A 15,001-nucleotide genomic window follows, 5' to 3' on the forward strand; every position below is an offset into this window, starting at 1 on the left:
TTCCAAAGGCTTTTATAAAGGCTTGCATTTATATTCAGGGAGGATTTGCTTTATGGTGTGGGAGTTCTGGGGAGGAGAGGGGTGGGGTGGGGAAGGAGTCTAACTACTATTGGAAGGAATTTAGTGTTACGAAATTGGTTGGACAACATAACAGTGTAAAACAGGTTAACACAGGTATAAGCGAGATCAGGCAGTTGCTCCCAGGATGTCTTGTCAAATGTTCATTAGTTTTTCTTCCCAACTTTAAGCATGGGAACTTTGAGATTTTACAGTGTGGAGTGATTAGCTGTACATGAAACCCCCACCCCACCCTGAAGGAGCGAAATTGTGAACTACTGCCTACTGCCAACATTCTAAAGTTTGTTGGGCAGTGTCTCCAATGTTAAATTTACAGTGTTGTGTGGCTGTATAAAATCTCTTGGAGTGCTTTGCAATCATTCAATGATGGTACTTCTTGTACATGTATTTGAAAGATATTTTGTTCGATCAACCAGAAAATTCCAAATAATTATAAGCCTCTCTCTCTGAGATGACGCTGTATATTCATACCCCTAAATGAAGCCTGTTGGACTGCTGATGTTAGCTGTTTTAAGGACGGGGGACTCCTTTTGCTACTGTACATAAGTTCTGCATATCTCAGGATAGTCTGAGCACTCTGATTTCATAAGGATGGTGGCTCTTAATTAAAATATATTTTTGCAGGGGTAATGAGTATGCAGGAAAAGCAGATCTTAGCAAGGGCTCTTGAAATTTGAAAAGGAAATTAAGGCTACAGTAACTGCATTTTTCAGAGATTTCATTAAGTCCCAATTTGGAAAAAAAAAGCCACATATCGTGATGTATTTGAAATCTTTTTTGAATTATTGTTGCTCGTTATCTTGGAAAAAAATAATGCATGGTTATTTAACCCCAAGTTTTCTTTTTGGATTCCAATAGCCTTTGTTGAGATCTGCTTTTCCCACATAGTCATACATTGTGCAAAAGTACTTTGGTATTAATAGGAGGCACCATGATCCTTAAAGTGCATATGAAACGAAAATTTTTTTTGTATTTCTTATTAATTTATTGTATTTTAAATCAGAAATAATCGGTTTAAGTCACCTGCGGCCTTTCCGTAACCAACTTTTTCGAGAATTAAGATCCGATCGAGCGGCTAAAATATGGCTCTTTGCCGCGCGCGGCCAAAACGATCAGATTACATGTCAGTGACGTAGTAAACTGTGGTAAAACGAGTCAACTATGGCGTCGAAGGGAAAAGACAAGAAGAGCGGGGGAACATATTGTGTTGCTGGGTTCCCGAATGATGTGAGCTGTAAGAATAATACACACACACCAGGTGTGTCGATGCACAATTTCCCTCGGGATGAAGTTTCATGACAGAAATGGACACGGTTCGTCCGTAGACATCGGAAGGATTTCACTCCTTCAAAGTGGTCGGCTCTGTGTTCAGTTCACTTTGAAGACAGCTGCTATGAGCACTTACCTCTTGCCTTAGTTGGAGAAAGTGGCGATACCTTACAGTTAAAAAGGAGTTTGATAAAAGGATCAGTTCCTACAAGGGATACGGTACTTCCAAGCTCCTCTCCTCTTACTTCTCGAAAGCGCAGAAAGGTAAGTTTTGATTTTTTGACGTGGATCGCAGCGGCATGTACTTTGAACATATAAATGTACATTTGTTGGAGATTTTTCTAAAGGTGCATTTTTAACGATTTCAGTTAATTAAAGTGATATTCTAACTTCAGTTTTAAGTACATTTCTTGAAGACTCGGAGCTCAGTTTTGCCTGTCGCTCGGAGCGCTCGCAAAAAAGTTTGGACCACTAATAAACACGTGCGGAATAGTCGCGTATGTCGCAAGCAAAGTGACAGCTGTGTAACATTAAATTTGTTTTCCACTATATAATAATGAGCAATTTCCTATTTAATAGGGAAATCTCTGACATCATGAGCAATAATTTCGACCGAGGAATTTAAATGAATTTGGTTTCTTTACACGCTTTGAGATTTTATCTTGTTTTTTTTCGAGATTTTCTTTTGATATAGATTATGAGCTGGGATGATAATTTGTTATGCTGATGGCTAAATTCCATGTTTATAATCTTTGTAAATTTATATAATGTGCCTGGCGAACCGTTGTATTTTTTTTTACAATCCATTAATTATTTTAAATGTATCATTTTGGCATCATAGCCATTCAGACATTTTTCAGTGACTGGGTGTGTGGTGCTTGCCCTGCCTTTTACATGTAATTTATTTTCCTTTTAACGTTCAAGGGAACCTGACATAAACAATTTTTTTTATCTTATTTTATGGTCAGCTTATGAGAGAGATGTGTGAAAGCAGTGCTCCCAGAAAATGCAGGAAAAAATTATCTAAAAGTATTTCTGCCTCCTCAAGTACTTGTACAAGCACAAGTAGTGGTGAAGTCCCGCCACTGCAGAGTATGGATGTGGATACGTCCCCAATAACTACCACCCAAGCTACACCCACAGTGCCACAAGATGGCACAACAGCGTCTGATGTTGATGTCACACATTTGGAAAGCCCTTTGAATGATGATGGGTGTGACCTACCCATAGATGTGGACACAAGTGCTGTGATTGGCACCCCATTGCACTCCTCTGTTGGGTCCACTGTACCTGGAGATGTCACACCAGCACAACGGCCAAAGTGCAACAAATGTGCTGAGCATTCGAAGAAGAGGAAGGCTTTGAAGAGGCAGCATACCCGCTTGAAAAAGAACTGTAAAAGGTTACAAATTCAACTCAAGGAATTACAAAATTTACAGGTGAGTAGAACTTAAAATGTATAGACCTTTGAATGTGTACATGTACCCCTTAGCCTAGGATGGATGACTATTCTGTCACATCTGTGAAAAAAATTAATGTCTAAAAACTGCTAATCATGATAAAATTTTGTGTGCCTAAATCATTTAAGGGAGTGCTCTGTCATAATTCTGCCTGAAGGCTATAGTGTGCCTAAAGCATGAGGTAACCACAAATCACTGACATGCAAATTTAAGAATTAGAATGCTGAAATATAAGGCAGTTTAATACATTGTGAGTCTGAAATTTTTATCAAATTGTGAATATTTTAAAGTTTTTACCAAATGATCAGCTTGACGTAATCTGCTCTTATGTTTAATAAACAGACAACAGAGTCAGGACCAGAAGAGGAAAGTGTCCCATTAGAAGATGATGCGCCTCTGAATCCAGTACATGAAGACCCATCTACTGAGTTTAATAGTGACGAGGACCATGAAATTGAGGAAGAAACTGACTGGGCTAGTCTGGAAGACAGTGCTGCATCCACTGATGAAAGTGTTGATGAGGATACATTAGAAAATGAACCCAAGAACACAGTCAGGTACGAAAAGTGTCATTTTATTTCTAAATGGTCTGGATGAAAACAGGAGTGTCATGTTTTTCTTAAAATTGATTTTATGTCTCTAATCCATCAATTTCATTACACTTTATTATTTTGAAGTATATCATATGTCAGACTAGTTTGAGTCAGTAATATTATTGTAAAGGGGTATTGCCATCTGCCAAATACACAAGGCCAATACTTGTCCTGGGTTTCGGGGATGTTGTCCCCGGTGTTGTGGTTTGGCCTTGTTCTGGATGGGGGCATCATTCACTTCCGGAATTAATTGTAAACTGCGTAACAAGCAGTATGGCTAAAGTCTCCCAAACACTGTGTTGTAAATAAATTAGTCCTGAAAACCCCTGAGGGGTGTATTGTATTGTAATATTAATCAAGTAATAAAACATTTGATCAATTAATTAATTTGATTAATCAATTAATTGTAAAACATTTATTTTCAGGGTTGATCCAGATAGACCCACTCATGATGGCCCAGCATTTATCGTCTTCTACTGCAAGTTGATTGAGATCTTCACACTATTCTGCTTTGTGTGCCGACGAAAAAACCCAGCAGTCACCATGAAACAGAATGGGATAATGGTGTCAGTGGAACAGCACTGCCCCAACTGTGGTGATTCTAGTTATCAGTGGAGGTCACAGCCACTAATAATGGGAAAGTATCCAGCTGGGAATATCTTACTTAGTTTTGCTGTTCTAATGGCTGGTGCCTCCATCAGCAAAGTGTTACTGGTTTTTAAGCACCTGGGGCTAGCAGCTTACAGTGCCCGAACCTACTTCAACCACCAGAAGACATTCCTCTTCCCAGTGATTTTGAAGTATTGGGAAAGATACCGGGCCTCCCTCATTGCGAAGTTGAAGGACATGAAAGATGTCATTTGGAGTGGTGATGGCCGTTTTGACTCAATGGGCCATAGTGCCAAATATGGAGCATACACAATGTTTAGCTCTACCGTGCTGAAAGTTGTTCATTTTGAACTTCTTCAGGTAAATTGTTATGAACATGTATTACATGACTGTTTATCTGCTCAACAAGAAAGATAAGATTTCTAAAATGGCTCTCCCCTCACCCCTAAGATATATGTATTGATAGTTGATCAACATTTCTCTTTAAATTTTGTTGTCATTAGGCAAATGAAACTGGTGGAAGTTCACCAATGGAACTTGAAGGTGCCAAGAGAGCATTCGCTTACCTAATATCAGTTGGCCTCAAAATTGCAGTTTTCGTGTCAGACAGGCATAGAGGTATTGCCAAATGGATAAGAGAGTGCCAGCCCAACACCGCCCACTACTTTGACATTTGGCATGTTGCCCGGTCAATTGGAAAGGCCATGTTAAAGTTAAGTAAACAAAAAGGTTGTGAGAGAATTGGGGACTGGATAAAAGGGGTGCGGAACCATTTATATTGGTGTGCCACATCAACAAAACAGGGATTTCAGGCCATGATTGCTGCAAAGTGGAAATCATTGATGAGACATGTGGCAAACAAACATGATGGACATGACAATTCCCTGTTTAAAAAGTGTGCGCATGAGGAGATTGACAGGCGAAAGTGGATTAAAATAGGTATCTCAGTGTTTCCCAGAGTTTTTAATTCTTTTTTCATTATTGTTGTATATTATTGTCTTGATTTTGTTTTGTTTGTCAATCAGTCATTTTCAATATTATTAGTAATAGTTATTACAAATGTAGTGTTACTTGTTTATAAGGTACAGCAGCCTATGACAAGCTAAACAATCTACTCACAAGCACCAGGCTTGTCAATGACATCAAACAACTGTCTGGAGATGCGCAAACCAGTTGCTTGGAAGGTTTTCATGCCACCCTCAACCACTGGCATCCTAAAATGATTTGCTTTTCATGGATGGGAACATTTTGTAGGTATGTCTATAACTTGTAATTCAATTACATGTAACAGTGACCACATACTGTTTCGAGCCCACTTAGCGAGTTTATTTTGTTGAACACATCTATCCAGACTCACCTTTGATTACCAGTAATTCATATGCATACATACACTGTAATTATGTATCCTGGCTTGAAGGATCTCTGGGAAGAAATTTCTTGTGATTATCTATTGTGTTTGATGCACCTGTGATATTCAAATACATGTAGTAAGGTGTACCAATGGCAGGATTTGTCATTTTGTTTTCAATTTTGTGATATGTTATCATTGAAAGTTTAGTCACACTGGACCATGTCTTTCCTTGCATATAATTATATGCCATTTGTTTCTTTGATTTATTAGACATGTGTTGGCTGCCCTTCACTTCAACGAGAACATCCATAGAGAACGACAAACATCCAAAGATGGGAAACAGTGCATGAAAGTTACATATCCCAAGTTTAAGCTTGGAGAGGAAGTAGTAAGAGAGATAGCTGTACCTCCAACATATGGTAAATATGATGTAAAATTTCTAGAATTCAAACATATATTACAAGTAACATACAACCCTTTAATTTATAGCAACATGTGTATATTCTCCCTACTATTCTCAACATGTTTGTTGTGGGACTAGTTGAGAGAATTAGGTTCTCAATATGCATGTTATGTGGTGGTCATTTCCTTTGTTCTTATGATCTGAATAGTTTATCAAACACTGGTATTGTGAGGAGAAATTAAATGCTGATCATTATTTGGGGTAAACGTATTTAGCCCTTTTACTTCTAGTGGTAAGCAGAACAAAAGTATAAGGAAAATCATGACTTCTATTAGAAAAACAAGCCATGTGACCTTAAGTACCCTTCAGGTGTACATCATCACTGTCATTCCTTATAATCACCTACAGTTAGAAACACATCATATATCCCATATTTTCATAATTTCTGGGAGTAAAAGGGTTACAGAGAGTTCATACGTTGCTCATGGTAACCTCAACTTTTTATCATTGTTTTGTTGTACCAGGCTATGTTCAGGAAATAAAGGAACTCTTGTTCACCATGACCAGTGAAAAAGATATGTCTCAGTTAAAGGCCGTATTTGAGAAGTATAATGAAGACATTCCCAAACCACTCACCTCTCAGTTTCCTGACCGAGCGAATAAGGAAGAGGCAGTGAAACGTTTTAATGAACGAACGCAGAAAGAGAATACAAAGTTGTATCCCTCAGGTGAGCACAATGTGATCATATAATGGTGCTTAATATAATTTAGGTGAGGCTAAAGTGTGTAGTACTGGCCAGTGTTCTACTTCACTAAATTATGCAGGGAGCTCTGAGGTCTTGCACAGGGCCTCGGTAAATTTACAGCTCTCCTGATGAGGTCACGTCATTTCGCCTACACTGCTCTGCTCAGTCAATGAAAAAGCATCCTGCTCCCATCCCTCTCCTTCCCTTTAGGTCAGTATTGCTACATGCTAGAAGTTAATTTTTGCATCGAGATATCAAGTTTTCTGGTGCCTTGTGGTTGCCCCTCATGCAGCTACATGTACACTCTGTGCTTGCTTACGGTTCCCACAGAGCTTTCAGGCACCTTCCACAAATTCATGTATTGGTGATGTATGTAAATGTGTGACTTGATTGGCATGCCTATTGGAACCAAAGGACTCCTTAGGGCACAAAACATATTTGATATTAAAAATTTGAAAAACTTATTGTTAATTTTCCTAGCCTTGTTCACTCTGTAAAAGATTATAGAATTCTGAGTCGGTACGAAATGAATTGTGAACATAGCCGGTGTCTCCTGGTAGGCCTACAGTTTTCATTTTCTCATCTGATGGTCTATGCAAATGAGAAAACAAAGGATTTGTAAATAGCTCAGCACATGGGACAACAAGAAGGACTAACTGAGTGACATACTGCTGAAGGATTCGTGAATTGTTCATTACTAAAATCATCTATTTCAGCTGAACAACAAGATGCCCTCCTTCACGAACATAGTACATCAAGTGCTACAACAACAAAAAGCAAAAGAGGACGCAGAAGCCAACCAAGAGGGGGCGATAGACGAACAGTACAGCCAAGAGGAAATTCGAGATCCCGACCCAACCCTACTAGTTGATGCATGATGGCTGGGATTGCTTAAAAATTTGAGATGTCATTGCTGTAAACAATAAATATTTAACAAACATTTTCCCCTTTAATTATATACAAAAAGGAATTATTTGCTAGTTTTTCTGAATTATATTTACTGAATGTTGACTTTTTCCAATTATTATTGGTATTATTATTTTTGTAAAAAACAATATTGATCTTACAAGTGTCCATTGTAAAGTGGTCTATAAACTAATATATGTCTTGATTCAAGCAAATGCACAATCATATAAAAAAAAATCCCTGTTTGCAACAAATGCTGCAGATGTTTACTCTAGTAAATAAATATAACAAATATATAGGTATCGTGGGCATTTCTGCTTTAACATTTCCAAAGGCACCCCTCAAAAAGCTAGGTTTTGTTTGGGAGTTGACAGAAGGGATTAAGATGTAATTTTGACTTTATGGATTCAGTAAGTGGTTACTTAGAACTTTCTAATGTATACAACTGTTTCGAGAAAGGTTGTCCAACTGAAAAGCATAAAAGCGTACATGACAATACCAAAAGGCATGATGGGTCGTGGCTGTTCACTGTTGAATCATCAAGTTCACAAGTTTTATTGAGTATCTCCCAGACTACCATTATGCTTTTACCCTTTTTTGAGCAACCTTTATTGAAACAGCTTTGTATATGATAGTCTTCATACCATTCTTCCATAATAAACAGCTGAACAAGATAGAATAAAAGTGAATGGTTATAACTATTGACAATTTGAGTATTGATTACTAAACAATATAAAAACTGTTTTATTAATTTACTTGTGAGCTTTGTACATGTTGTCAGACAAAGTATGTGATCTATTTTCAACAAGTATTGATAATGTAACTGTAACAAGGTAGAAATAAATATTAGTTGGTTATAAATCAGTCTCAAGCAATCAACAACAGGTATTCAAGCTCTTTCCTGAGCCGATTGATATCCAACTGCCTGGACAGTCGTATACCTTTGCCGGATATTTTGATACACACACGCCGGAAGTGGCCTTGTGTTCTCCCAACCCATGTAGCCGCAAATCCACCTGACAAGCCACCGGTATCCTACAGCCCTCAGGAAACTGAAAGGAAATAACAATAATGAAATATTAGCAGATGAAAGACTGGTGAATATGTCTTTTTAATATTAAACTGGAACTGTACAATTCTTTTGTTGGTTAGAATCAAACAACACGCTGGAAAAAAGTAAATCCCCAGACAAATCATGCTTAATCACACAGTGATGGAACCATGTAAAATAAACTAAAACAACTAGACTGTAAAAGCTTCAGAATTTTTTTACTAGGTCTTGTTGCCTGGTTCTCAAAGCTCGACCGATTTCAAGTACTGAAATTGTTCATATCAAATGATATTTTATTGGTCATTACTTTGCCATGTTTGTATGAAAATGAAAAGAGATGGTTCAGCTTATGTTTTATTGTGGATCATGTGAAAACGATATCCAATTTTGGACTAAAACAGTAAAAATCTCTACAACCGTTGCAAGAGCACCACCCTCGTGGGTGACACCTAACCCCCCCCCCTCCCCCCGTAGAACAATAATGAGAAATATCAAAAGATTAAATCCACTCGGATTTTATATGTCCTTATGTTGTTCATTTGTTATAAACACACTCACTCGTTTTCCGTTTGACCAGCTCGACGACGATAGCCCCTGCCATTTTTATCACGGAGTAATGGAGCAACTTGTAACAAAACCGCTCGATTAGTCATCGGCAAGAAATCGTCATGGTTGGTGATGCAGGTTATTCTTTCGATACTGCCGTCGAAAGTAAGCTTTTGGCTTGCTTGGGGAACCTCTCGACAGCACCTAAATTCCAAAGCGCTGACCAAATTTTCACAGGCACACTCACCGCATTGACACCTACGAAAGGAAATTTATATAAGCTTAGTCTAAATGACTGACAACAACAAACAAACAAACTCACACAAATTTCAGGACAAGAAAACAAGCAAAAATATAAACATAAACTCGCCATTCAGTTACGGCAACATCTCGTTCGAATCTCGATCTCAAAACTGCGGGTGAGAGACCGTCTTGGTCAGTTTCTTCTTCCGCTTCATCCTCGTCGTCGCTTGAAGCACGCGGTTCACCTTCGTACGGCTGGACCTGTACGAAAACCTCCATTTCTTCCGACATTTCGTCCCATTCATTTACTCCAGTTCCATCACTGTTCTCATTAGAAGTATCCGAGGACAGAGACGTATCGCTGTCTGACATTTTTTAAGCCTGAGGAGTTTCTGTCAAGGTTTAAACCACTGCTATCTTCTCAACAATCACAAGGAACAAGTGAGAAATATGATAGTAAACAAATCGCTACCACAGTTTCATACGTCATCACGGGCTTAACTCGTTCCCAGTCTCCGGAACCATTTGAAAGTGAAATTGACAGCACTTCCGAGGGGAAAAAACCCGGTTTTCAGTTTTTTTTGGCATTTTTCTTCTCTCGATTCCGTTTGCATACATCATAATCTAAAGAAAAAGGCCAAAAAAATTTTCGTTTCATATGCACTTTAAGTGTTTAGTTTTTTCAAGTTGTTCTTTCTCATCAGGTTTGCTTAACTTGCTTGATTGATCACAAAATTGTAATCTTGAAACAATAATAACTAGAAATACGTGACTCGCAAAACCTCGCGAAGCTGGGGCTGGGTGGAAAGCCCTCTTTCGTGTTGTAGCATCAAATGAGGCGATTAAAAGGTTTCTGAACATAGCAACTATTTTGATGAGCATGGTCTTTTCGTAGTTCCACAGGCTAGTTTGCGGTTAAAAATCTATTTCTGACGCGATGAAATGTACAACGGGCGTGCAGCGCTGTCGTGTTCGATGAATTTATTTCCCACGGAAAATTATTTTACCGCGGCCACAAAACGTGTAATTTCTTCAATGCAATCTTTCACAAAAAAAGATTTCTAAAAGAAAGGGAAAAGATTGTGGAGAGATAGTTCTGTATCCAGTGAATATTGATGAACATTGCAGTTGAAATTTGATCATGCACGCATATTTTTTTCCGATGTATGCAAATTTTTTTCAGACAACGCCAGACAGTCTGACGTCATTCAAGTGCGGACACCTTCAAAAAAACATATATATATATAAATATATTTTTTGCTCGAATTCGCGCGGCTTAGCTCCGCTCGGGCCGGCTCGGCCCGACAAATTTATTAACCTCGCTACGCTCGGGCCTTCGGCCCTCGCTTCGCGAGGAACTATTATTAAAAAGCTATGAAATAAATGCGATGGTATATTTTCAGCCTGGTGAATGAATGAGAATGATGTATTACTCTAGAAAGTGACACAGGCATACTCAGAAAAAGGAAATCCTAGTGCTCTAGGTTCATGGGACTCCTGATAGGAGCACTCGGATCACCTTTTTCCGAGTATGCCTGTGTCACTCTCTGGAATAAATTATACATCATTCTCATTCATTCACCAGGCTGAAAATATACCATCACATTTATTTCATATACATGTACCGCACATTCAGCATTGAAATCCTAGCAGTATGCAGGATATTTGTCCCACGAACCTAGTTTAATGGCCTTAGCTCCCACGAGTCTCCTGTAGCTCAGTTGTAGAGCATCCGAACTAGTAATCGAAGGTCTTCGGTTCGACTCCTGATAGGAGCACTTGGATTTCCCTTCTCTGAGTATGCCTGTGTCACTTTCTAGAATAATATTATTTTGAGGTAACGATTGAGGATGGAGGCCAAGTTTACCATCCGATTTCAAATACAAAACAGTCAATTGTTATTTTTGTGTCTTTTTCTGTCCTTCTGTGTGCAGTTGCTGTTCAGTTGTCAAGAAAGACAGGGGGCACGCCTCATTCCGAGATGATTTGGCAGTTCCTGCATCACTGCCTTGATACATTCCCAGAGTGCTTTGTGGAAGTGGAGCCACGGGTTGTTCATGAGGGTCTTCATTCTGTGCCGAGCATGTCCCATGGGACTAGTCATGCGCAGGGTAACAAGATCTGTGAACCAGTCAAGGGTAAATGCATTGTAATAACTGTAGTTGTAGTAAAGCTACTGAATAAAGTTGAGCTTGTTATTTCAGAATTTATTGTTCAGTAATGACTTTGTTAAAAGACAGGTGTAACTTAGATATATGATTTGTTCTCTTGAATTCTCAGTTGTTCTACATTTCCAAATTAGTTCTGTTGCCCACAGACTGGATAACATTGTCTAGTTCTGGAAATAGACCATTTGCGATATATTGAAATTCTAGCTTGGCTATTAGGCTTGGGAGGAACAAAACAAAAGAAATTTATTATCCATACAAGCCAAGTAAGAATTTTAATATATCAGAAATGGTCTGTTGTCCATATCCCCCTCCCCCATGCAAGGGATTTTTTTCTCAGCACCCCCTTCTCTCCAACCACAATGATGATAATTAAATGGCCTTCAAATGTTTATTTTTGACCTGGGGCCTATTGCTGTTTCTGCTCTCACCCCCCACCCACTCTGGAAATTCCTATTAGGCTTTATACTCTCCTTTAAAGTGTTCCGCCTTTGAGAGCAGAAACAGCAACAGGCCCCAGGTCAAGAATAAACATTTGAAGGCCATTTAATCATCATCATCGTCATCCTCCTCATCATCATCATCTTCTTTATTCAAACACGTTGTCGTATCATTGAAAACAAATGGTCTTCCCATACACACTGTGAATTAAACCAAACACCGAACTTGTGGTGAGTGGCAAAATGTGGCGAGTGAGTATCAAATGCAAAGTTCACATATCAGTCAAATGTAGAGTACTAGTTCAGGCATCAAAGCTAATGAAAAGTAGCAGTGTATGAAAATTAGTTTCAATTGGTGTTAGTTTAATTCACGGCGTCGAGTTGAAAATTGCATGGTTTGACTATGTAATTTGACAAGCAAGTTGAAAATATACAGCGAGCAAGGTCAAATACAAAAGCTGAGTTAACAAGCCAAAAAGACGAGTGCAAAAACGTTTTCCAATGATGTGCAATCTAAAAGAAGAGTGTAAAGTTTTGATTTCAGCTGTAAAATTCAAGTGTTCAGGTTGAAAATTTAAATGATGTCATGAATTTGGGCGGTGATCATATGCCATAGTTTCAAGGTCCATAACTTGGTTGATATTCAACTAAAAGTACCAAAATTGATTAAACAACTAGTCATACAATGGTGTTTCATAATAATTATAAACCGGATCAAATTTGAAACTTGACCCAGTCCCCTGCTCAACCTCAAAGTGGCCAATTATTGATCAGTTCCTTCAAATGTTTAGTTAGTATTGTCTAGGGGCTATTTCAGATCGATAATTATTACATGTATTTGTAACAGCTTATATGTGATGTGTTTTGATTTTTTGGGGGCAGTATTTGCATCATGGATCTTGTCCAGAATTCTTTGTGTTCTTGCTGATGCCAACTGCTCACCACTACACGAGAAATCCATATCCGCCATCCTTTCTTTGTTGCAGGTAAGAGTGAGAATGCGTAAAGCTGTAGTTCACCTTCTCCCATTTCCCAACTTTTTTAAGGAAGGTATTGAGGTGATTTGAAATTCTAGTGGGGTGAAGGGGTCTAGAAGGCTAAAGATATAAAGCTGAATTGTGTACTTCCAGAAAATATCCATACCCCCATCCCCCACAGAGGGGATTGGAAATTCCTGAAGGGGGTGGGAGTGGAGGAGTCGAGGGGGTCTCTGAGACCCCAAAAAATTAAAGAAATGTATATGAAGCTAAATTGGAATTTGTAGAGGGGAGGAGGCAGGGTTCTCATTAGAAGGCTGGACCTGGGTACCAGTACCAGGATACACAAGAGTCAGTACCTGCCTACTTTCCAACTGAACATAAAGAAATTCACTTTAAGTGTAATTTTCTGCCCAGCTACTCTCCTATAGGTGCCCCCCTACTTCAAAACTTAATGAAACCCCTGAGGAGGGGGGGGGGGGGGATTTTGTGTAACTATACAATGAACCTTACAATGACTATGCCCATAGAATGATGTTCTCACCCTTTTCTAAAAATTATTGTTATTACAGTATTTTAATATTAATTTACATACAGGTATTAATGGTTTAATTAAGAAACAAGCACTTGGTCTAATGAAAGCTCAGGAGTACAGTGTTGCCTTAAATTGTACAACTTCAGGCGTAGTGAGCCCTCCCGTACTGCAGGGTGTACTCAATGGGGTTTCATAAGGGCTCCTGAACCCTGATCTATTGATGAATATATGGTAATTTTTTTTCCTTATGAAGTGACTTACTGGGGTATTGCACATGTATTCAAGGCTGTTGCCCAAAAAAAAAAAAAATTTTCTTGGAGCCCACAAGGCCAAAAGCTGAGAAATTAGGAGCCCAGCATATGAAGTGTTAGCTGCTGCAAAATATTTAGGTGCACAGAGCATTTTCATGTGTGCCCCAGGCCACCAGGCACCTATTAGACAGCAGCTAATTGGAGGAGTATTACCACACTGTACTCAACCTGGATGGGATGCTAGTCCATCACATTACATGTACTTGTATTCTGGGCATGATGTGACTAGGAGAATTAATTGCTTCACTTCCCCCTGGATAGAATGTGCTACTGTGGTTCATCACTGGACAACCAGCATGGGTAACTAGCTATACAATCATGTACCTCCTGGGTATCATGTAATGAACTGGTATCCCATCCCAGCATTAACCGACATTGTCAGTAAACCTGAATAGGAATACAGGCCCATAGTTTTTCAAAGAGAAGATAATTTTATCCACTGGATAGGTTGGTACAGCCATATGTGGCAGATAAAATTTAATGTGAGTGAGAATTTCCCTGTACATGTAGCTCTACAATTTGTGTATCGAGTGGATTTAGGGTCAGTCTAATATTTGAATCATGGGATTGTGTGGAAAACTTTCCAAAAGATTTGGTTGAAGTACATGCAGGGCTTGAAATAACGGCCGGTCAACGGACAATGTCCGGAATGATTGGGGAGTTGACCGGTCAACCTTTCGTCTTGCCGGTCATGTTGACCGGTCACATTCGATCATATTGAAGATGAATTAAATTAAAATTTCCATGCTGTTCAGTTGTTTCAGTTCAGTATCTAGTGAGTCCCTGTGAATTGCGGAACTGTGATCTGAAATCCTGAGTGAAATACAACTAGAACCGTTGTTTACAATTCGCGCATTGAAACAGACATCGGGCGCGTTTACCATTTGCACAAAAAATCTGGTTGGAATAGAACGCTTCATATGGTACGGTTTTTCCAGTTTAAGCGGTTTCTCTGGCCCGAGTCCCCTGCGGCTCACGAAAAATAATGAAACAAAATGGCAGCACAGTTGTTGAACACGATTCTGCTACAATTCTACACCTCCAAGAGTTTGGCCCCTCAAAATTAAGAATGGTTCAAATTGATTGTTTACTTAACTCTGTAGTCATGATTCAGATACTCAGTAGTTGTGAAAAATATTGCTTCACAAGGAGTGCATCACCATGCCGTTTACAGCTGAAAAGCGTGCGAGAATGGACCGGGCCGAGTATGATTTTAACAAATGGTACGGAATTTTCCGGTCATTTCAGTCTGGAATGGGAAAAGAGGAATACATCTGAGCATTTCATCTTTTCTGGAAACATTCCAGTGGAATGG

The 15,001-nt window shown here is 39.0% G+C and overlaps 3 protein-coding genes across 3 annotated transcripts in view; 2 read left to right on the top strand and 1 right to left on the bottom strand.

Moving 5' to 3' along the window:
* Positions 1-15,001, top strand: part of LOC146461486 (serine/threonine-protein kinase ATR-like) — a 99,260-nt gene that overhangs the window by 5,429 nt on the left and 78,830 nt on the right. Inside the window, exons 3-4 of the mRNA XM_085086916.1 lie at positions 11,190-11,393; positions 12,746-12,849. Coding sequence (XP_084943042.1) covers positions 11,190-11,393; positions 12,746-12,849 — 308 coding nt within the window. The remainder of the gene's footprint in view (positions 1-11,189; positions 11,394-12,745; positions 12,850-15,001) is intronic.
* Positions 975-7,380, top strand: LOC146461487 (uncharacterized). Its single transcript, XM_085086920.1, has 8 exons — positions 975-2,786; positions 3,150-3,364; positions 3,826-4,369; positions 4,513-4,948; positions 5,092-5,263; positions 5,631-5,779; positions 6,288-6,491; positions 7,226-7,380. The coding sequence occupies exons 1-8, from the start codon at positions 2,319-2,321 to the stop codon at positions 7,378-7,380; spliced, it is 2,343 nt and encodes a 780-aa protein (XP_084943046.1). The 5' UTR covers positions 975-2,318.
* Positions 8,305-9,935, bottom strand: LOC146461488 (uncharacterized). The gene is made up of 3 exons (XM_085086932.1): positions 9,383-9,935; positions 9,025-9,270; positions 8,305-8,467 (listed from the first exon to the last, which is right to left on the bottom strand). The coding sequence occupies exons 1-3, from the start codon at positions 9,625-9,627 to the stop codon at positions 8,305-8,307; spliced, it is 654 nt and encodes a 217-aa protein (XP_084943058.1). The 5' UTR covers positions 9,628-9,935.

The sequence above is a fragment of the Pavona decussata genome, unplaced genomic scaffold (assembly GCF_977016875.1).
Source record: "Pavona decussata unplaced genomic scaffold, jaPavDecu1.1 SCAFFOLD_198, whole genome shotgun sequence".
Lineage (NCBI taxonomy): Eukaryota > Metazoa > Cnidaria > Anthozoa > Scleractinia > Agariciidae > Pavona > Pavona decussata.

Bases quoted from the DNA above. Each gene is read 5' to 3' on its own strand.
- LOC146461487 (XM_085086920.1), top strand. From the start codon at position 2,319: ATGAGAGAGATGTGTGAAAGCAGTGCTCCCAGAAAATGCAGGAAAAAA. The intron at 3,365-3,825 runs GTACGAAAAGTG...ATTTATTTTCAG, and splicing joins GAACCCAAGAACACAGTCAG to GGTTGATCCAGATAGACCCA. The intron at 6,492-7,225 runs GTGAGCACAATG...CATCTATTTCAG, and splicing joins TACAAAGTTGTATCCCTCAG to CTGAACAACAAGATGCCCTC.
- LOC146461488 (XM_085086932.1), bottom strand. From the start codon at position 9,627: ATGTCAGACAGCGATACGTCTCTGTCCTCGGATACTTCTAATGAGAAC. The intron at 9,271-9,382 runs GCGAGTTTATGT...TTCCTTTCGTAG, and splicing joins GATGTTGCCGTAACTGAATG to GTGTCAATGCGGTGAGTGTG. The intron at 8,468-9,024 runs GTGAGTGTGTTT...ATTTCCTTTCAG, and splicing joins GCTGGTCAAACGGAAAACGA to TTTCCTGAGGGCTGTAGGAT.